Raw genomic sequence first — 22,676 nt, 5'->3', positions numbered from 1 at the left:
GTAATAGGAGACTGGCCTAAGTGGAATATGTGCTCAGTTACAGTTGTTCTAGTGCATCATGGACATAAATATGGCAACAATGCTTCCACAGTTTCTGCCTCAGCTTAGAGTTTCTGCTGCTGCTTGTCGACATGCAGTCACGTGTTACGGTAAAGTTACCACAGCAGCTGCTTCAGGTTAACACGCAGAATATTCCTGTTGTTGTTGCCAATTAAAAACCAATGAACATTTGGCTCGCTGTGCTGAGTTTAGGCTGATCTGTCGAGCTAATAAATGTGTTATTTGGATGAGTTTTGTTTGTCTCAGATGGGTCAGTCTCGCTGGTGGGAGCAGGAGATTCCCATGGAGGGAACCATCCAGAAGGGGGAGCTCTTGACCTACAACTTAACCGAACTCATCAAACCTGAATCCTACCTGGTCCGCCTCACGCCCATCACCCGCTACGGGGAAGGAGACTCCACTGAGCGCATCATCACGTACAGCGGTAGGCCGTCTCGTTTTCTATCGTCCAATCAAGAGCAGGTATACAAACACTGCCTCTCAAGTCTTTGTGGAGGATTTACACGCACAGCTGTTTGCAACACTGCTGCAGATCTCTGAGGTTAACATTTATGCACAGCTCAGGCTCGCGACAGTGTTTCAGGTTGGGTCGAGGTCTGTAACAAACCTCTTTCTTCCAGCTGTTCTTCAGTAGATTTGCTGCATCATCTAAATTCAGCAAAACTGTGCTTTATATTGAAGGTAAAACCCTAAAATACAAAGAAAGCAGAGAAAAAACCCAACAATGAACTCAATGCGTGCTGGGTGCCAGTGGCACCACCACCAGCCGTGCACCACCATGCCTGATGTTGTAGGGACATGCTGTTTGGTTTTTGCCACATATGGTGATGTACATTACACAGGACATTACAGAAGTCTCACGGTGTGTTCAGATGCAGCTTGGCAAACCAAAGCAGTGCTGCCATCATCTTAGAGAAACAAAGAAGCAAACTGTACTGTCTAAGGGGTTTTGAACTTTACTGTCATGAACTCTAACATTTAACATGCTAGCTGAGGCCGGTAGAGTCTGAGATGCAGCTCTTGGTGGGGTCATCTTTCATGCGCTGCAGCCATGGAGGCAGTTATGTCATACAGGACATTTCCTGCTCATCCCTGCCATGCATTCATGCTTCAGATGGCTGAATGCTACAGATAGAAGATACGTGATTATAAACGCAGCATTAGAAACAGACCCACAGCTATCAGCACACAAACTCTTTCTGATTACAGTCAGCAGCAGAAGCAGACCTGCTGTGTTTCTCAGGGGAAAATAAATGTTCATGTTTACTGTCAGAGAAAGATGTAAGAAAAGGACAGGAACAGGAGAGAGGATTGCTGCTCTGATAGTACGTAAATCAAATGTATTTATGAAGCACACATAAAAATCAAAAAGTGCTTCACAATAAAACAATAAAACCACAAATGTGAATATAAAACAATGAAAGTTGATAAACCTGAAATTGAAAGCTAACATGTGACCTCTCGTTACATTACTCTGGGCTTTTCATTATGTGCTGTCTGCTTATTTCACATTGAGAAACGCCTTTGACAATAAATTCAGTGTTGATGACCTCACAGTGATAAACACGTTGCACTGGTGCAGGTCAGCTTTGTGTCGTTTATCTCCTGAGCAGAGAGGCTGAGTCCAGCTCAGCACTCACAGGATTCTGAGTTCAGCAGTGACGGCGTCTGAAGTGTGATGTGTAGGCAAAGAGAGAAACTCTTTCATGTGGTTCAGTGACACAGGATGGAGATCATGCTTCAATAAAGTGGCCTCGTGCTTTGGAAGATGGCTGCTGAGTAACTGAGGGACTCATCTATTAGTTTGGCGAGATTATACAAAGTTCACCATGACATTAGCTTTAAACTGGCTGCAGGTTAGAAAGCAGACATATTCATTACCGTGGCTTATTGGGCGATACCCCCCTGCTGCCCTGATGTATACTAAAGGTTTGGTTCCCTGCCCCCCACACTGCAACCTAAACCCTCAGAATAAAGGCAACAAACGCTACTCACATGTCTTTTTCTCCTTATCTATAAGCTTATAGTTAGAGCTGGAACAGGTGACCCTTAGCCTGACCCTTATTCCAGCATAACAGCTGATGGGCATTTTTTCACTCATCTCTTTTCACTTCCTGTTTGTCTGTACACCAACATGTATTTAATCATTAATATTGTTTGGACTCTGGCCTTCTCTCTTGTTCTGTTTTAAGCCACTGATGAAACAGCCTGTAAAGTCAGGAAGCTTCACAGGGCAGCTTAAATGCCTCAAATGTTAAATAATAATTTATATCTGTGTTGAATGACTTAAGATAACAAGACTTTTAGCTGACAAGTTAACAGTTGAAGTGTCACAGATTTCCTGGTGGGAAGTGCAGACAGGAGTCAAATAAAACACAAAAACACGAGTGGAGTAAAATCAGGCTGACAGAGAAACAACCTGCTCACAGCAGGAGACACTGATGCACAAGTAAACATGACCTAGTCTGCTGCGTGATGAAGACTTCTGACTGTCAGTGAACATCCTGCCACCTCCAGATCACGATTTTACCTCTGTGCCACAAACACAACCATGATGGTAACTGCACTTTGTAAGATTGAATTCATATAGCACCTCAAAGAGCTTTACAAAGCCACTATTCATTCACTCTCACATTCACACACTGGTGGAGGCAGCTACAGGTGTAGCCACAGCTGTCCTGGGACAGACTGACAGAAGCGAGGCTGCTATATCGTGCCATCGGCCCCTCTGGCCAACACCAGTAGGTGGTAGGTGAAGCGTCTTGCCCAAGGACACAACGACCGAGACTGTCCGAGCCGGGGCTCGAACCGGCAACCTTCCGATTACAAGACGAACTCCCAACTCTTGAGCCACGATCGCCCCATGTTTGTACAACAAGCCTCATTCACACAAGCCCTTTTTCCTCCACCTAAATGCTTTGTATCTAACATGCACACATGAACACATCAGAGAGCAACTTGCTTATCTTGCCCAGGGACACTTATGTATGTAGGCTGGACAATCGACCCTGTGCACGAGAAAATGCTAACTTCCTGGTTTGAGACCGGATGTGGGGTTGTACATTTCTTTACTTTGCGGTCAATCGCTACTGCGAAGATATCCTCCAAAATCATGTCCAAAACTGGAAAACGGAAAGATCGCGTTAAGTTACAAAGAGCAGGAGGTGGGAACACTCACCACTGTTGTGTCATAAAAATCTAATGATCAACTTTGACGTTTAAAGAGTTTAGATCGATCAGTTGTTTACATCACTCAACACAAGCAGAACTGCAGCAGAAGACACATCGTCCACATTCAGAAGCTCATCTCTGTATAGTGACTGGTCTCATGATTTAAACAGGCAAATGTTCAGCATTCAAACTACAGGTGAACAATAGTCAAACCAGGTGTTTCCCCGTTATGTCGAGATCAGCTAGTCAAGTACACACCTACACAGCATGTTAACAAACCGTGAAAAAAGCCACACAAAAATGAACGATTGCTGGTAACGGTTTCTATACATTAGTATGTACGAAGGGTATGTTGTGACTTACCTTCAAACTTACAGCTATCCCTGCTATAACGCGGTTCACCTTTCACCTGGCTGGTTCGCAGATTTTTTAGTGCAAGTTTGCATGCTTATTTTTTTACATCACATTGTGTCCTGATCGCTGCAGACGATCTCCTCCGTGACGTCTCTCCTGTACAGAATCGCTGCATCGATGCTAGCAGTGTGACTCTGAAGTGCAGTGCTGTATGTCCACGATGTCCACGAAACGTTTTGCACCGTCAAAAAATAAAATTGGCTACTTGATTTCACCTATCGCTGGTTATTTTTAGAACATAACACCCGCGATAAACGAGGGACAGCTGAGAAATATAACATTTGAATCCTTTTCTCTTTTGCTCTGAGGCGCGGGGGAAAATATCGACAAGTCGATGAACATCATTTACAGATATATTGGGTAAATGCCCGAGACATCTATAGAAATGTAAATTGCCGCTTCATTCATTCATTTGCTTGTTTTGGACCGTAAACAAGGCGTGAATAGGACACCGGAAACAAAGCTCCCCACAGGAGTTTCCGCACCGGAAGCAGCATATGCTAACGTGCACGTACAGTGGGGCAAAAAAGTATTTAGTCAGCCACCGATTGTGCAAGTTCCCCCACTTAAAATGATGACAGAGGTCAGTAATTTGCACCAGAGGTACACTTCAACTGTGAGAGACAGAATGTGAAAAAAAAATCCATGAATTCACATGGTAGGATTTGTAAAGAATTTATTCGTAAATCAGGGTGGAAAATAAGTATTTGGTCAATAACAAAAATACAACTCAATACTTTGTAACATAACCTTTGTTGGCAATAACAGAGGTCAAACGTTTACTATAGGTCTTTACCAGGTTTGCACACACAGTAGCTGGTATTTTGGCCCATTCCTCCATGCAGATCTTCTCAAGAGCAGTGATGTTTTGGGGCTGTCGCCGAGCAACACGGACTTTCAACTCCCGCCACAGATTTTCTATGGGGTTGAGGTCTGGAGACTGGCTAGGCCACTCCAGGACTTTCAAATGCTTCTTACGGAGCCACTCCTTTGTTGCCCGGGCGGTGTGTTTTGGATCATTGTCATGTTGGAAGACCCAGCCTCGTTTCATCTTCAAAGTTCTCACTGATGGAAGGAGGTTTTGGCTCAAAATCTCACGATACTTGGCCCCATTCATTCTGTCCTTAACACGGATCAGTCGTCCTGTCCCCTTGGCAGAAAAACAGCCCCATAGCATGATGTTTCCACCCCCATGCTTCACAGTAGGTATGGTGTTCTTGGGATGCAACTCAGTATTCTTCTTCCTCCAAACACGACGAGTTGAGTTTATACCAAAAAGTTCTACTTTGGTTTCATCTGACCACATGACATTCTCCCAATCCTCTGCTGTATCATCCATGTGCTCTCTGGCAAACTTCAGACGGGCCTGGACATGCACTGGCTTCAGCAGCGGAACACGTCTGGCACTGCGGGATTTGATTCCCTGCCATTGTAGTGTGTTACTGATGGTGACCTTTGTTACTTTGGTCCCAGCTCTCTGCAGGTCATTCACCAGGTCCCCCCGTGTGGTTCTGGGATCTTTGCTCACCGTTCTCATGATCATTTTGACCCCACGGGATGAGATCTTGCGTGGAGCCCCAGATCGAGGGAGATTATCAGTGGTCTTGTATGTCTTCCATTTTCTGATGATTGCTCCCACAGTTGATTTTTTCACACCAAGCTGCTTGCCTATTGTAGATTCACTCTTCCCAGTCTGGTGCAGGTCTACAATTCTTTTCCTGGTGTCCTTCGAAAGCTCTTTGGTCTTGGCCATGGCGGAGTTTGGAGTCTGACTGGTTGAGGCTGTGGACAGGTGTCTTTTATACAGATGATGAGGTCAAACAGGTGCCATTCATACAGGTAACGAGGGGGGACAGAAAAGCTTCTTACAGAAGACATTACAGGTCTGTGAGAGCCAGGGATTTTCCTTGTTTGAGGTGACCAAATACTTATTTTCCACCCTGATTTACGAATAAATTCTTTACAAATCCTACCATGTGAATTCATGGATTTTTTTTTCACATTCTGTCTCTCACAGTTGAAGTGTACCTCTGGTGCAAATTACTGACCTCTGTCATCATTTTAAGTGGGGGAACTTGCACAATCGGTGGCTGACTAAATACTTTTTTGCCCCACTGTAGCCTATTGAACAACCAGGAACAATGTCTATTTGTGAAGCGCCTTGAGGCGACTTTTGTTGTGATTTGGCGCTATATAAATAAAACTGAATTGAATTGAACAGCAGACGTGTGCACTGTGGTCACACCAGCATCCAATCATCCAAGTTACATGTTTATTAAAGTAACCTGGTGAATGACCTGCAGAGAAGTATGTTTTGGTTCAAAACATACTTAGAAAACAGGAAATACTTTGTATCAATAGGTAACTTCACATCTGAGCAGACAAGTATCACATGTGGAGTTCCCCAAGGTTCCATCCTGGGACCCCTTCTGTTTAACATTTACATGCTCCCACTGGCACAGATTATAAAGAACAACAAAATAAACTACCATAGCTATGCAGATGACACACAAATATATATCACAATGTCACCAGGAGACCGAGGCCCTGTACAGGCTCTTGGTAAATGCATTGAGGAAATTAATGACTGGTTGTGCCACAATTTTCTCCAGCTAAACAAAAACAAAACTGAGGTAATAGTCTTTGGCTCCAAAGAAAAACGATTACAGGTCACCAGAGAACTTCAGTCTATACACCTAAACACCACAAACCAGGCGAGAAATTTGGGTGTAGTGATGGATGCAGACCTAAACTTAGAAAAACACATCAAGACAATAACAAAATCAGCTTACTATCACCTTAAGAATATATCAAGGATAAAAGATCTGATGTCCCAACAGGACCTGGAAAAACTAGTCCATGCATTCATCTTTAGTAGGCTTGATTACTGTAACAGCATCTTTACAGGTCTACCTAAAAAATCAGTCAGACAACTACAGCTCATTCAGAACTCTGCTGCTCGAGTCCTCACTAAGACCAAAAAAGTGGACCACATCAGTCCAGCTCTGAGGTCTTTACACTGGCTGCCTGTCCGTCAGAGGATAGACTTTAAAGTTCTGATGCTGGTCTATAAAGCTCTGAATGGTTTAGGACCAAAATACATCAGTGACCTCCTGACCCAGTATGAACCTTCCAGATCCCTCAGGTCATCTGGATCCGGTCTTTTATCAGTTCCCAGAGTCAGAACCAGACACGGAGAAGCCGCATTCAGCTTTTATGCTCCTTATATCTGGAACAAACTCCCAGAAAGCCTCCGATCAGCTGAAACACTCAGTTTATTTAAATCCAGGTTGAAGACTCACCTGTTCTCAGCTGCATTTGAATAAAGCACCAAATCCACACTTAGGCTTAAATTTCAAAACTCACATTTTAATTACTGATTTTATCTACTGTTCTGATTTTATCTGTTTTGATTTTATATACTGTTTTGTTTGTTTGTTTGTTTGTTAATTAGTTAGTTTGTTTGCTTGTTTTAATCAATTTTAAATCACGCTTTTTATTTGTTTTTGTTTCTAATGTCTCTGTAAAGCACTTTGAATCACCTTGTTGTTGAATTGTGCTATACAAATAAACTTGCCTTGCCTAATCACATTACAGCATTTATGTTAGACTACTTCTAATTAACTGCTTTAGCCCACTTACAATGAAAATTAAAAACAATCTTGTTCCTGACCTGTAGCATGTTCACACTATTGGAAGGAAAAATAACTTGAACTCCAATTTTGAAAACACAACTTTCTTTGTTTCTTTTATAAAGCTCTGACTGTATGATGAGTCTGTGGTCTGGGAGAGAGTCTGTAACTCTGTCTGCAAATACAGTAAATAATGACCAATGTTGGACAATTAATTATATAGTTACTTCTTCAAAAAAGTAACTCAGTTTGGCAAACAACAAAGTTTTTTGCAGCTGTTTACCTAAAAATGCAGCCAAGGTGTTTTTTAAATAAACATTTCAAACTATTTACAGAACAATCAGCTGTTCTGCATCAAATCTGATGCCACACAAATTATTTACTCCAAAAATAATTTCTGTCACTATGAGATGAAGGAGAACAACAGCCTGATACCTGCAGGCCTGACAGCAGCAGATGTATCACTGCTGTAACACCTGTAACACTCAGCAGTCGCCTCATTGTTCTGACACACACAACACTATTGACTACACTACACACTAACTACACTACAACTGTCATAGATTTGAGTCATCAAGGTTTCCAGCACGGTTTACATGTGGTCAGACACTGAAGTGCTGTGGTAATATTGAGACTGCCACAGAGTAACAAAGCACAGGACAAGCGCACCTCAGAGCTCTGCAGTTAGTGCTGGATGAAAAGGAAGCACAAGCTCACTGACAAATAATGCAACAGCTGTACAGTGTGTGTGTGTGTGTGTGTGTGTGTGTGTGTGTGTGTGTGTGTGTGTAGGCTACTTCCACTTTCTTACAGCTGCTTGAGTCTTCAAGGGTTTTATAGGTTAGAATCAGGTTGTAGGTAAGCAGCCTGGGAGTGTCACTGAGGTCTGCACCATCCAATCTATTCTTATATCTTAACTTTAGCATGATGACATGTGTCAGAGGGGCTCACTGTCAAACAGGTTTACTCTGAAAGGTCACTTCCTGTTCTTTGTCTTTTCGTCATGATCTAAAAAGCTGTTTACGTCCAGCTTGATTTGAAACGACACCGTTCTCACGTCTGTGTCACAGTTACTGGATCATGATGGTCACACTGAATGTTGTTGGACTGCAGGGCTGCTATCTGTTCTGACTGACCTCTTCTTCTTTGTCCCTTCACAGCTCCTGTTAACCCACATCTCAGTGAGTATCTGCGCACACTGACACAGTCACACACTGGGCTGCACTCGGGTTTAAAACAGTCCAAAGTCCCAGTTCTATACTGGGAACATAACCAAAGGTGGATTAGCCATATATGAGTGTAGGCTCCTGCAGGAAGTACAGAAAAAGCTTTTCAGGTGCCTCCCACCTGACAGCTGATATTTATTTATTCTAATAACTTTAGCATATGTTCTATGAAACGTGACGAGGCCAGAGGCGCTCAGAGTCCAGGTGGAAGAACATTTAAAGTCATATAATATCATTGGTCGATCACATCGTGGTTATTCCAGCGTTCTTCTGTTATGTTAGCATTTTGGTTGTTGTTTGTTAGTTAGTTGCTTCCTGTGACTTCCTGTGTTTGTCATATTTTTACAGGTAAAAGTTTATACAGCGTCTTATTTTCCTTGAAATGTGAGCGGTGTCCGTATGTCTACGCTTCGCTTCCTTTCATGCGCTGACATTTTGCATAGGAGCTTCCCATCCTGTTTGTTGGCGGCAGATCAAACGTGCACGAGGAGATTACTTCTGATTGGATCACATCCAAACTGCCTCTCTGCACAACTTAAATAACTCTGATTGAATCTCATCTCTCGGGAACTTTTTCATCTTGTTCTGTTCGTCGGTAAAGCGTCAGAGCATTTCATCACAGTTTTTTGTCCTTGTGCGTTAGTTTAGTTATCAAGAATAAAGCTGATGAAAACTACGACTGAAAATAAACACGGGTTTGAAGCCAGTTAGCTTTGGCTGCAAGGAATTTAATGACTCCTCCATCTAACAAGCCTCTGGCAGTCTGTGGTGCATATGCTGTGAGAAAACAGCTCCATGGAGTTTTGGTTGAGTGTTACCTCTAAGCTTCTCATGCTCTAATGAATCTCCATGGCATCACCAAACGCTCCAAAGTGAGCGAGTGTAGAAACTGTGAAATGCATTTGTACCATGGTACTGACTACTCACAGTTTGGCTTCACGTTGTGACATTTACATTTAACATACAACTGAGCTGGCTGTGCTGTAGCTCTTATACTTTACCATCTGTAACTTTGTCATTTTGTTGCTGAGCTGCAGAGCTGCTTCAGTGACAGACTGCTGCGTCCTCGATGCATGAAGGTCAGACTGTACAATCACAACTGCTCCCAACAAACAGATGTTTACATCAATGCTGTAACTGCAATAAGTTAATTAACCAATTCTCACTACAACCTGGTTTGCCTCTTATCTGTAGTTATTATTATTTAATTTAATAACTGTACAGTACTCTGTTTATAGTAACCATTGTCCTTAATGTTTCTGTTCTGTGCACTGTTTGTTTGTATATGTGTCTTTCTGGCTGCTGTTACAACCAAATTTCCCCTTGTGGGACAATTAAAGGATTATTCTATTCTAATCTATTCTAATCTATTCTATTCTATTTTAATAGGATGAAAGTAACATTTTGCTGGTTTTATTAAATATGCTAAAGTTATTATTATTAACAAATCAGCTTATTCTGAGCTGGAGCAACCCAACAGCTGACATGGAAACAGCCAATCACATCACACTTCATGAATCCAGACTTCACAAGTTATTAAATGATTTTCATGGACAATGAAACAAAAACTCTGAATTTGACGGCTGGATTTAGATTTTCCTGTAGGTCAAGCATGTATTTATTAAGGTTGTATTTGTGTGTGTGGTTTGTGTGTTCAGGGGAGTTCCAGTGTGGTTTCGAGGATGAGGCATTGTGTTTGTTCTCTCAGGACAAAAATGACGTGTTCGACTGGACACGCCACAGCGCCGCCACACGAGACACCAAATACACGCCAAACACGGGACCAAGCTCTGACCACACCGGCTCCAAGCAGGGTACACACACACACACAGACACAAACACAGACACACACACACACACACACACACACACACAGACACAAACACACAAACACACACACACACACACAGACACAAACACACAAACACACACACACACAAACAAACACACAGACACACAGACACAAACACAGACACACAGACACAAACACACAAACACACACACAAACAAACACACACACAGACACACAGACACAAACACACAGACACACAGACACACACACACACACACAGACACAAACACACACACACACACACAGACACAAACACACAAACACACAAACAAACACACACACACACACACAGACACAAACACACAAACACACACACACACAGACACAAACACACAAACACACACACACACAAACAAACACACACACAGACACACAGACACACACACAGACACAAACACACAAACACACACACACAGACACAAACACACAAACACACACAAACACACACACACAGACACAAACACACAAACACACACACACACACAAACAAACACACACACACAGACACAAACAGAGACACATACACACACACAGACACAAACAGACACACACACACACACACAGACACAAACACACAAACACACACACACACACAGACACAAACACACAAACACACACACACACAAACAAACACACACACAGACACACAGACACACACACAGACACAAACACACAAACACACACACACAGACACAAACACACAAACACACACACACACACACACAAACAAACACACACACACAGACACAAACAGAGACACATACACACACACAGACACAAACAGACACACACACACACACACAAACAGACACACACACACACAAACACACACACACACACACACACACACACAAACAAACACACACACACTCTCACACACACACACACACACAGACACACACACACACTCACACACACACAGACACACACACACACAGACACACAACTGTGGACATCACATGCGTTTCCTGAATATTGTGTCTCATTAATAAATGTTTCACACACAAATCCCAAAAACATTCAACTCATTTTTAAAGTAAAAACATAAACAGGTCTCAGGTCAAAGGTCACATCAGCAACTGTTTTCCTGCACAGCTGACTTTACGATGCTGACCATAGTAAGATTTACAGATTTCATTCATGTATTTAGTTTGGTTTTCTACACTTTATTTAGCCCATATTTGGTAGTAATATGAATCAATAATTATTATTAGTATTATTCAGATGTGTAATTGTTGGGCTGCTGAACTGTTGGGGGGGTCAGATTTGTCAGTAATGGATAACAGTTGGTTCAGTGACCTCCTGAACAGGTCACCGGTCGGTCACCGGTCACAGAGCTTTCTTGATCAGTTTGCACAGTGTGTTGGGGTCACCAGCTTCAGCACATTTAACCTCCTAGGACCTGGCATCAACATATGTGGACATCACATCAGTCAGAGATGCAAACATGAGCCTGGCTTCCTCCTATGCTGCTGTCACTCATTACATTCACTGCTGTTTGCAGTAGCAGCGAGGCTTCTCTGACTCTATGTCAGGAGTCGTGGTGTGGAGCGAGGGGACTCAAACGCAGGACTCTTTGAGGAGTGACAAACTGAAAGCCGTGTTTATTATAAAAAGTGGACAAACCGAACATGAGATGAAGGGCTGGCACAGGAATGAAGACAACATCACATCAATGACACGACAAAGGACTGGTGAAACCGAGGAACTTAAACACACAGGTTGAATGATGACAATGATTGGAAACAGGTGAGTACAGGGCTGAACATAATCTGACTAACGACACAAGAGACAAGCTGACGCAGGAAAAACAGGAAGTGAGAACATTAATGTGGCAAACTAAACTGAACATGAACAAACTGAAATCACTGGGTCAACGACCCAGGTACTCTACAACATCTCCACCCTGTGATTGTTCCTCAGGTAAACATGTTTCCGGCGTACAAAGATCCGAGGATTTCACATTTGATCCATCAGTCCATAAAACCTTCTTCCAGTCTTCAGCAGTCCAGTGTCGGTGTTTCATGGTACAGACGAGCCTCTTTGTCTTATTCTGACGTCTGGCTTTCTTTCTGCAGCTCATCCTGTCAAACCTGCAGCTTGAAGTCTTCTCTTCACAGCTGAAACTGACTTTCTTACTACGAGCACTGTTAAGCTGCTTGAAGCTGTTGTCCTGTGAGCCGCCATCACACAGCTGTTAACTCTCAGAAACGTGTCCTCTGATTCAGTCTTTGGGTCTGCAGCCCTCCTCCTGTCACAGTTGGTTTCTCAGCCTTTGGATGCTGAAGGAAACTGGACTCACTGACACTTTCTTTGTAATTTCTCTCTAGGACATTTATAAGAGTTATGATGGTCTGTCTCTCTTCCATTGTTAATTGCCTTTCCTGTACCAACACACTACTTTCTGCAGTACAATACTGCTCAGCTGATGCTGATGAGGGTACCACAGTGTGTTCAACACTGCTTTATGTAGACGGAGGGGGCTGTAAGTAATCCAGAAAGGCTGGAACACCTGTAGGAATTAGTAGCACCAGGTTTAAAGGCTGATCAGCCTCCATTGCTGCAGAACAGCTTTAAACTGTTAACCCATGTTGTGTTCCCTGAAAAAGGCCTTTTTGTATAATTCAATAATAAATGCACATAATTTTTCCATTTTGGGTAATCTTACCTTGTTTTCCTTTCTACCATTTCAAGCTGTTCACTGGACTCTAACAACTTGAACTGCAGTAAAAAACTGGAAAAATTGTGCTGTTCTAAAAATTTTGACTGGTGTATGTTCTCCTGAGAACCAAGGAAAAAATAATCTTTTCATTTAACTTTTTTGTGATTTCCTTCCTATTTGGAGCTAAAAGAGCCACCCGTCATGTGACATATCAATGGAAAGCCCATGATGTCCTCTATGTAATACATCAGGACTTAGTAGGATAGCTCAAATAGACCAAAAGCAAATGTCCATTACAAAAGACATAAACCAATAGGCTGGTTCTCAGGAGGATGTAAGAGAAAATAAGGATAACTGGTGACTGTAAACGATATTAAAAAGTTTTCAGTGTATGTTTTATGTTGGTGTCTGAAGTTGTTAGAAAACATCTGTTCCATTGCAAGTGGAAATCTCTTTTTCTATCCCACTTTGCATTTCCACTTCAGTTCTCTCCAGACTTAAACAAACTGAAATTTCAGAACCATGAAATCATCTCTTTGCTCTGGGTGTGCGTCTGTTTAGTGTTTCTGTGTTTCATGGGGGCGATCGTGGCTCAAGAGTTGGGAGTTTGTCTTGTAATCAGAAGATTGCCGGTTCGATCCCCGGCTTGGACAGTCTCGGTCGTTGTGTCCTTGGGCAAGACACTTCACCCGTTGCCTACTGGTGGTGGTCAGAGGGCCCGGTGGCGCCAGTGTCCGGCAGCCTCGCCTCTGTCAGTGCGCCCCAGGGTGGCTGTGGCTACAATGTAGCTGCCATCACCAGTGTGTGAATGTGTGGATGACTGGTTGTCGCTTTGGCGTCCTTAGGGACTAGTAAAGCTATACAAATACAGACTATTTTACCATGCTATCGCCTGCAGCTCTGACAGCAAGAAAAGAAATGCGGATTAAAACTGACTCTGACTGTTAATCATTTCATTGAACTGTTCGACAGGGACCAAACCGTTGCTAACATGTGTTGCTGAGACACGCGATGCCCACCCTGAACAAATAAAAAAGCAGCAAAGCAGTGTGAGGAGTGCTCACTGACTGAATGAGAGCACCATGATTGACACACTACAGAGTTTTATTCTGCATCGGATAAAATGTTTGTTTCCACAGTGTAGTTTAGGGAAAAGGAGTGCCTGACACTATGCCAGACTGTCACTGCCAGGAAATAATGACTTGAAAAAGAAAACAGATACAAAAATGGAAGAAGGCATATTATCGAAGAATTAAGAAAGCGGAACCGGCTGTTCAAACCCCCACAAGGCTGCCCGCTGGGATTGGAACGATGGGAGAGGCGTGAGTTTCTCAAAATGGGCTCATTGAGTCAGCACGGATAAGATCTTGGAGAGGCTACGGCTGCTGTGAATACTCAGAATAAGATCTCTGACTGCAGACTGGATTACATCTCGGAAGGGCGAGCCCGGAATAACATCTCTGGGCGCAAAATTGGATGACATCTCGGGGAGGCACACTGCCGTGAGTTCTCAGAAATCGGCTCCTTGAGCACAAGAAATGACAACATCACAGAAAGCAAGTATGGCGAAGCTCGCGGCTCTCCAATGGGACCAGTGTTGGACTGTAGAACTGCTTTGAAATTCATATGAGCTGTTCGCACTAAAGTAAAAAAATAACATCACTTATGCGGATACCCTCTCGGTGCCAGCTACAAGGCCGGAGCTGAACAAAACACCCTGATAACGACTGTGTTTAGTCTGTTCCTTCCCATTCCATGCAAGGCCACCTGGGTTGGCTGGAAGACTGTTTACTTAGCCTGGCAGGGCGAAGGACACTGTCTCAGCTGAACTATCGACACGCACACACATACATGTACTGATACTGATAAGCACTCACTGACGCATCACCCTCCCTACCCCGGATCCAACGCCACCTCCAACGCTTACCTCCCCTCTGATGTGGACATCGGGTCAGTTGGAGGCGCAGTCGAAAGATTGCAGCGGTCCCAGATCAGATGTACACACTGGAACTCTTTCCCATGTTGCTTGTCTGTGTTTATTGTGCTATGGTGTGTTGATATCTGTGCATTCCTGTATTATCCTTTTGTGTTACACATTTCGATGTTTTTTTTCCTCGCTACCTAGCCTGACCTGTCTCCCCAATGTGATGTTTGTGTATTGTATGTACGGTCGGCAAGGTCTGTCATCTCGGTTGTGGGCAAAAGACCTGCAACTGACAAATAAAGGCTATCTCATCTCATCTCATCTCATAATGTGTAGGGACTACAGCTGGGAAAAGGAGAAAGCTGGCCCTTTGATGTAATAGCGTGTTAGTTTTCTGTCAGATGTAATGGGATACAAACCGTCCAAAAGTTCTACTTTTCTCTCATCAGTCCACAGAAAAACTCTTGGAGACTATGAAGGTGTTTTTTGGGCTTGCAAATGTGAGACAAACCTTTGTGTTCACTTTGTCACTACTGCTTTTTGGCTTGGGACATTCAACATCTCCATTAGATCCCATTCCCAGAAGATTGTGTCTCTGTTAATGGGCTACATGCTACATGACTTTATGGTGACTGTAATTAAACCTTTACTTACAGTGGCTTGCAAAAGTATTCAGCCCCCTTGAACTTTCCCACATTTTATCACATTACAGCCACAAACATGAATCAATTTTATTGGAATTACACGTGAAAGACCAACACAAAGTGGTGAACACGTGAGAAGTGGAACGAAAATCAGACATGACATTTTTTACAAATAAATAACTGCAAAGTGGGGTGTGCGTAATTATTCAGCCCCCTTTGGTCTGAGTGCAGTCAGTTGCCCATAGACGTTGCCTGATGAGTGCTAATGACTAAATAGAGAGCACCTGTGTGTAATCTAATGTCAGTACAAATACAGCTGCTCTGTGACGGCCTCAGAGGTTGTCTAAGAGAATATTGGGAGCAACAACACCATGAAGTCCAAAAAACACAGCAGACAGGTCAGGGTTAAAGTTATTGAGAAATTTAAAGCAGGCTTAGGCTACAAAAAGATTTCCCAAGCCTTGAACATCCCACGGAGCTCTGTTCAAGCCATCATTCAGAAATGGAAGGACTATGGCACAACTGTAAACCTACCAAGACAAGGCCGTCCACCTAAACGCACACGCCGAACAAGGAGTCTTTTTGTCGGAGTCTAAAATTGTGAGAGCGAGGCCAGTAAATCCACCTGCTGCGAACCAGGATTCAGGATCCCCAGCTGCGATGCAGGAAGGTTTCCAGCCTACTTAGAAGTGACAGCTGCATTACTTCTTATAAGCTTATGAGATCTCAAAGCAATACACTACCTGGGTAGTACCACTAACATTAACACTACACACATGCTTCACACACCTGAACTGAAAAGACTGAAAAGAACTCTGGACTATGAAACTGAATACACGACTGACAAATATGGACTATTGGAACTGCTGTGAACTGTTGAATGACTGTTTATGGTTTTGTTTAAATAAATGTTGACTGTTCTTTTAGCTGTGTGTCATTTGCTTCTTAGTTGATTCCTAGAGAACATAAGCCCAAGATCCTGACTTTCTCTACATTCTGTAGTCGTAAAGTATTGTGTGTTAGATAGTTTTTCCTGGCGAGCCAGCCAGGAGTGATTAAGACACAGATGGATGTTAAACGGTCCATCGGTATTACTGGAGTTACTAGTCTAGATTCTGATGCTGATATTATTGCTTTCTTGGAGAAGTATGGGGTGGTAACAAGGATTCTGAGGGTCCCAAATGCACAACCAGACTGTGGGGAAACTGTTATTGCTGAGTTTGAGTCAGAGATTACAATGGGGGATAACAAGTCAGAATTTCCCCTTGAAATTGAAAATGTGACCAACAAGAATGTAAAATGGCAGGCTAGTCTCATTGAAGCGCCAGCACTGCATCATGCTCCAAAGCCAGACCCTGTTTTGACTGACTCAAGCGATGAAAATGACATCGACAGTTTTTCTGACCACAGTACTACACCCTTGATAGAGACAGCAAAACTAAAGTACCACCACAGACGGCACCTTACATCCCAGCCAGTCACCCATTCAGCTAAATCTCAGACTTGTAGAGTTGTTAAACCAAAGACCACTCCAACCAAACTTCCAGTGGTGACAGATGAAGTAACTAACCCACCAGAGATACAGCGTATAGTAGTTAAACATGTAATCATAAATGACTCTGTCACTACACATAGCCAATCTAAATGGTTATGCTCACTCTCAGGCCGTGTGGCAACCCCCTCCACCAGATGCTAAACTTGACCAGATGCAATGACATTTTGGGCCTATGTTGGGATTTAAATATATAATCTTAATGCTTATTTGCTGATGAGATTGTTTTATGAGAGGCCCAGACTTGACTAGGTCACAGGCTGACAGGAAACGGCATGTTTTTGCAGAATATGAGGAGCTGCAGGCAGAAAGTGAAACTAAGTAGAGTGTTTGATCGAAACTTAAAGTGTGTGTGACGTCTAGAGGAAGAATATAAATAATCAGGCTTCCTGTTTTCTGCCTGAGACTTGAGCTGTCGTTGCTGGGTGTGCTAAGTCTCCATTTTCCAGAAAATGTAAAATTAAAGATCTTTTGAGTTTGACCACTTTGAGCCGTGTCTTTCTTGGCCGTTGAAGAATACAAAGAACTGGATTTAATACCTACTAAGACAAAACCTATTGTGCACATGCATTCTGTCCCTGATTTCCCATACTACACTGACACAAGTGCAAGTGTATTGCAGGCCTATATCTCTGAAACAGTCTAAAGAAGCAGGTTGTGGAACTGCAGCTGCAACTGATGACAAAACCATCTAAAAAGCAAAGAAAGTGACAAGTTATAGCAATAGAAAAACCACCCGCACCTGTAGTTGACACTCTGGTACACCATGTTCCACCACGAACCCCAGTGAGAGCTGAGCCTAAGGCTTGGTTCTGTTTTAGGTGCGGTGAAGATGGCCATATAGCCAGGAACTGCAAAAATGCTATAAACAAGGCTGTGGTTGATCAAAAGTACAAAGAAGTAAAAGCCAGACAGGAAGAATGGAAAGCCCAGCAGCAGGGTCAAGCTTTAAACTGGAACAGGTTCCACTAATGGGACATATGGGAACCAAGAACATTCACAAGAGTCCCAAGTCAGAGCAGAGATGTCAAATTAAACAACAACATGCTGAATCCATTCCAAGCCACCTTCCAAATGGACTAGTCGGATCAAGGTCTCTTGCAGAGGTTAAGATTGGGGAACTATCACATAGTTGCCTCATTGACTCAGGGTCTCAGGTTACCACGATTTCAACATCATTTCAGTTGACCCACTTACCTTCTCATCCTCTTTTGCCATTAAATGATCTGTTAGAAGTTGAAGGTCCCTTATCTTGGGTACACTGAAGTTGACATCACTTTCCCACAGAGTTTCACAGGGAAGGAGAAAGTTGTAACTGTAACTGTAGCCTGAAATGGACGTGTCAGAAATGTCTGTGCAGGCCCCGGATCCACTCTTCTAGTCGAGCCCCAAAGCCAGTTCAGCCTACCAGGTGGCTTGATATTTTCCAGCTATGTAATGTCAAAGCCACGATAGACATCCTTCAAAGTTCCCATTCTCCTAAAAAATGAGAAAATGCATGATATCATTCTGCCAGCTCACCGTCCTTTGGCAGAGATATCTGTTCCACTTTCAGTTTCTCCTGCAAGGTCTGAATGTAGGAATCAAACTAGAAGTTCAGAACAGTAACATGCTCAGTGTTACACCACCCACAAAGTAAAACCAAGTGACAAAATCCAGTTCGATTTTGGTGACTCACCCCTGTCAAACGAGTGGAAAGACAGGATCGCCGAGAAGCTGAATTCCGTGTCTGATGTTTTTGCTAGGGGTGAACTTGATTATGGTCACACCACAGTGGTGAAACATAAGATTCGGCTCTCTGATCCAACGCCTTTTAAACAAAGGCCACGGCCCATTCATCCCTCTGATTATGAAGCTGTCCGCCTTCATTTGGAGCAGCTGTGCGACAGCAACATTATTAGAGAGTCCGAGAGCCCATTTGCTTCACCAATTGTAGTTGTGAAAAAGACAAATGGGCAGATCTGCCTATGTGTGGATTACAGAAAGTTGAACAACCAGACATTCAAAGGTGCTTGTGCCTTGCCCAATATAGAAGAGGCGTTTACAGCTCTGTCAGGATCCAAATGGTTTTCTGTTATGGATTTAAGTCTGGATATTACCAGGTAGAGGCTGAAGAAGAGGATAAGCACAAGACAGCTTTTGTCACACCCATGGGGGTTTGGGGATTCAACAGGATGCCCCACGGAGTCACTAATGCTCCAAGCACTTTTCAAAGAGTTATAGATAAATGCATGGGCTCCATGAACGTCAAGGAAGTACTGGTCTTTCTTGAGGATATTATAGTGTTCTCCAATACTTTGAAGGAACATGAAGAAGAGCTTCTCCATTTAGGACACATTGTCTCAGAACAGGGAGTGGACACAGATCCTGATAAAATATCTGCACTCACAACATGGCCCAGACCCACAAACCTGTCAGAACTGAAGTCATTTTTAGGCTTCACCGGCTATTATCGCAGGTTTGTCAAAGATTATTCCAAAATTACAAGGCCATTGAATGATTTGACAGCTGGTTATGTCCCTGCCAGGAAGCTGAAACACCACAAATCACTCTCAAACAGCGTCCTGAACCATCCTTTTAAGGAGAAATGGACTCCCTTATGTGAGGAAGCTTTCAAGGCCCTCTTTGAGAAGTTGACATCTGCACCAGTGCCTGGGTTTGCTGACCCAGGAAACCCTATGATTTACATATCGATACTAGTTCACATGGACTTGGTGCAGCCTATACCAGGAAGAAGAAGATCGGTTAAGGAGTCATCGCCTATGCCAGCAGAGGCCTGTCAAACTGTGAAAGAAGGTACCCTACTCACAAAATTGAATTTCTTGCACTGAAGCAATTACAGACAAGTTTGCTGATTATTTGTATGGAGCTGACTTTACCGTCTTGACTGACAATAACCCAATAACCTACGTGTTAACATCTGCTAAACTTGATGCAACTGGACATCGATGGCTTGCTGCTTTGTCGAATATCAATTTCAACATATAGTACAGAGCCGGTAAAAGAAATCAGGATGTGGATGGATTATCAAGACGGCCGCATGTTTCTGTTGAAACAGATGACAGTACAACTGCTGAGGACGAGAGAGTAAAGCAATTCATTGCAAAGTTTACAGAGGGAAACAGTGCAACATTTCCAATGGATGCTCTAAAAGCTGTATGCGAGAAGCACCAAGTACACATCTCCTGACACCAAAAGGCTAAACCACTACCTACCTGCTGCGGTGGAGTGTTTGGCAGTGGATGCAAGTGCAATACCTGACAAGTTTGTTCAAGCCGACGTGCTGACTGGTACTAGCACTCTTCCTCTCCCAACAAGATTGGGCTGCAGAACAAAGGCGTGACCCTATAATAAGCAGAGTCATAGACCTTGTCCATGCAGGAAAACGCCTTTCCTATCGTCTTAGGCAAAAGCAGGAAAGGGAAGTCCAACTCATGTTAAGAGTACAGGATCAGTTGTCCATAATAGACAATGTCTTGTACCGGAAGCGTGTGAGCCAAGGCCAGACTCTTTTTCAACTAGTGCTTCTAAAGGAGTACAGAGAGGTGGCTCTTGAAAGTCTTCATGATGCAGTAGGTCACATGGGATTTGAAAGAACTGTTGACCTTGTGAGAACACGTTTCTGGCTGGAGGCTGAGAAATCTGCCCCACTGGTAAATATTAAAACCAGTCGACCGCTTGAGTTGGTGTCATGGACTATTTGTCTCTCGAACCTGACGGTCGAGGAACAAAGAATATTCTGGTGATAACAGATCACTTTACAAAGTTTGCTGTTGCAACTCCAGACCAGAAGAAAAAGACTGTTGCCAAGGCCCTGTGGGATAAATTCATTGTTCACTATGGCATACCAGAGCGGTTGCATAGTTACCAGGGCCGTAATTTTGAATCGGCAGTCATGAAAAACTATGAGAATGTTAGGCATGAAGAAAACAAGAACAACCCCCCTATCATCCCTGTGGTAATCCAGTAGGACAGTTTAACCGTACACTGCTAGGGATGCTTGGAACACTCCAAGAAGACGACAAACTAAAATGGCGTGATCATGTGCAGCCATTGGCTCACGCCTACAATTGCACAAAAAATGACATAACTGGGTATTCACCCTATCAGCTCATGTTTGGGAGACAGCCAAACCTTCCAATGATGTGGCTTTTGGACTTTTGGAATGTGAGCAGGCAGGCCAGTGTAACTCACAGTGAATATGTGAAGAAGCTCAGGGAAAGCCTACAGGAAAGTTACAAACTTGCTGTGGAACGAGAAAACTGCCCCACGCAATAAGTCAAGATACGATCTAAAAGTGAGAGAATCCACCTTGGAGGTTGGAGATCGTGTTCTTGTCAAGAATGTTGGAATACGAGGGAAACACAAACTAGCTGACAGATGGAGTCAGACGGTCTACAACGTTTTGAAAGAGATCAATGACTCTGCTGTATATGTTGTTGCTCCACTCATGTCAGATGGGCCTGAGAGGACACTGCATAGAGACTTACTGCTACCGTGTGGGTTTCTGTCACGCTCAGCGCCAATCGAACCCAGTCATGGAAGTCCAGAGAAAGAGACACCCAAAGGCAACACCTCCAAAGAGAACTTCATTTTCTGAAGTTGAAGGAGACTATCATTATCTGGGTGATGATGATATTGTGGATTATGACTTTCCAGTAGTTTACAAAGAAGTCAGTTACCCAGCTTTCACTACTGTCAGTGAAATCCCCAAAGCAACTGAGTCTGTGTCAGAACAAAGTGTGGACCCAGACGAGTCCGGTCTAAACCCTGCAGTAGAGGAGTTTCATTCTGCACCCGTGGAGCTGGATGAGGGCGATGGTTCACTTCAAGGCTCAAGTGGAAATGACCCTCCAATGAAAGAAATAGGTGTTATTGTTAGTGAGGAATATTCATCTGTTCATGATTTATGTGCTGATGTAGATCCAGCTACAGAAAGTGATGTTGAACCTCTGAAAGAAGTTATTGACGTAACTCAGGAGCAGTACCAAATAGGGCTGTCGGATGGAAAAGAGGAGAGTGATGGAGATGGACTAGAGGCAGAAGTTGCTGAAGATGAAAAACCTCCAGAAACAGTATAAAAGAGAGTAATTTATGTTTCTGGTGTGGGAAATGTTCTTATCGGCTGGAGTTAAAAAGCAGAGCTGCTTTTTAAAGCAGCTCTGCTTTAAAAAGCAGCTCTGCAGAAATCAGGCAGTCAACTTGGAACAGGACTGAACCTAGCAGGCTAACCTACAACACCTTGGGAAATCCCTTAACATTAGTGATGCATTCTCTTTTAAACAGTCTTGATCAGGTTTTTTTCACATGCCCTTGACTCAAACCCTTCCCCATGCTGCTGGTTCCCCTCCCTCAGCCTCCAGAACAGGAACAGACTGCAGCGCTCTGCATCAGCGTGCTCTACAGTCATTGGCCTGTCTGAACTCTGGCAGGTTTTCAGCCAACAGGCCTCAGACAGGCAGCCAACATCATCAACGACCCCTCTCACATTCTTCACCACGCATTTCAATGGCTGCCCTCTGGGCGACGCCTCCGCTGC

General features: G+C 43.4%; 1 protein-coding gene and 1 long non-coding RNA gene across 4 annotated transcripts in view; both read left to right on the top strand.

Moving 5' to 3' along the window:
* The window catches only part of LOC146496756 (uncharacterized), a 496,205-nt gene that overhangs the window by 457,479 nt on the left and 16,050 nt on the right, over positions 1-22,676 (top strand). The gene's annotated exons all lie outside the window — the stretch shown is intronic.
* LOC146496755 (MAM domain-containing glycosylphosphatidylinositol anchor protein 2-like) overlaps positions 1-22,676 on the top strand; it is a 149,192-nt gene that overhangs the window by 110,466 nt on the left and 16,050 nt on the right. The window contains exons 11-14 of one of the 3 annotated variants that reach the window (XR_014871051.1): positions 307-484; positions 8,438-8,458; positions 10,162-15,687; positions 18,672-22,596. Coding sequence is in view for 2 of the 3 variants with exons in the window: in XM_085142524.1 (XP_084998650.1) it covers positions 307-484; positions 8,438-8,458; positions 10,162-11,327 (1,365 nt within the window). In the remaining variant the exon portion in view is untranslated. Of the gene's footprint in view, positions 1-306; positions 485-8,437; positions 8,459-10,161; positions 22,597-22,676 lie in introns of those variants that run through there. The other 2 variants (XM_085142525.1, XM_085142524.1) reach the window with 2 other exon arrangements.

Source organism: Neolamprologus multifasciatus, chromosome 19 (assembly GCF_963576455.1).
Source record: "Neolamprologus multifasciatus chromosome 19, fNeoMul1.2, whole genome shotgun sequence".
NCBI classification, from domain to species: Eukaryota; Metazoa; Chordata; class Actinopteri; order Cichliformes; family Cichlidae; genus Neolamprologus; species Neolamprologus multifasciatus.
This window is presented reverse-complemented; position numbering and strand designations above follow the sequence as displayed.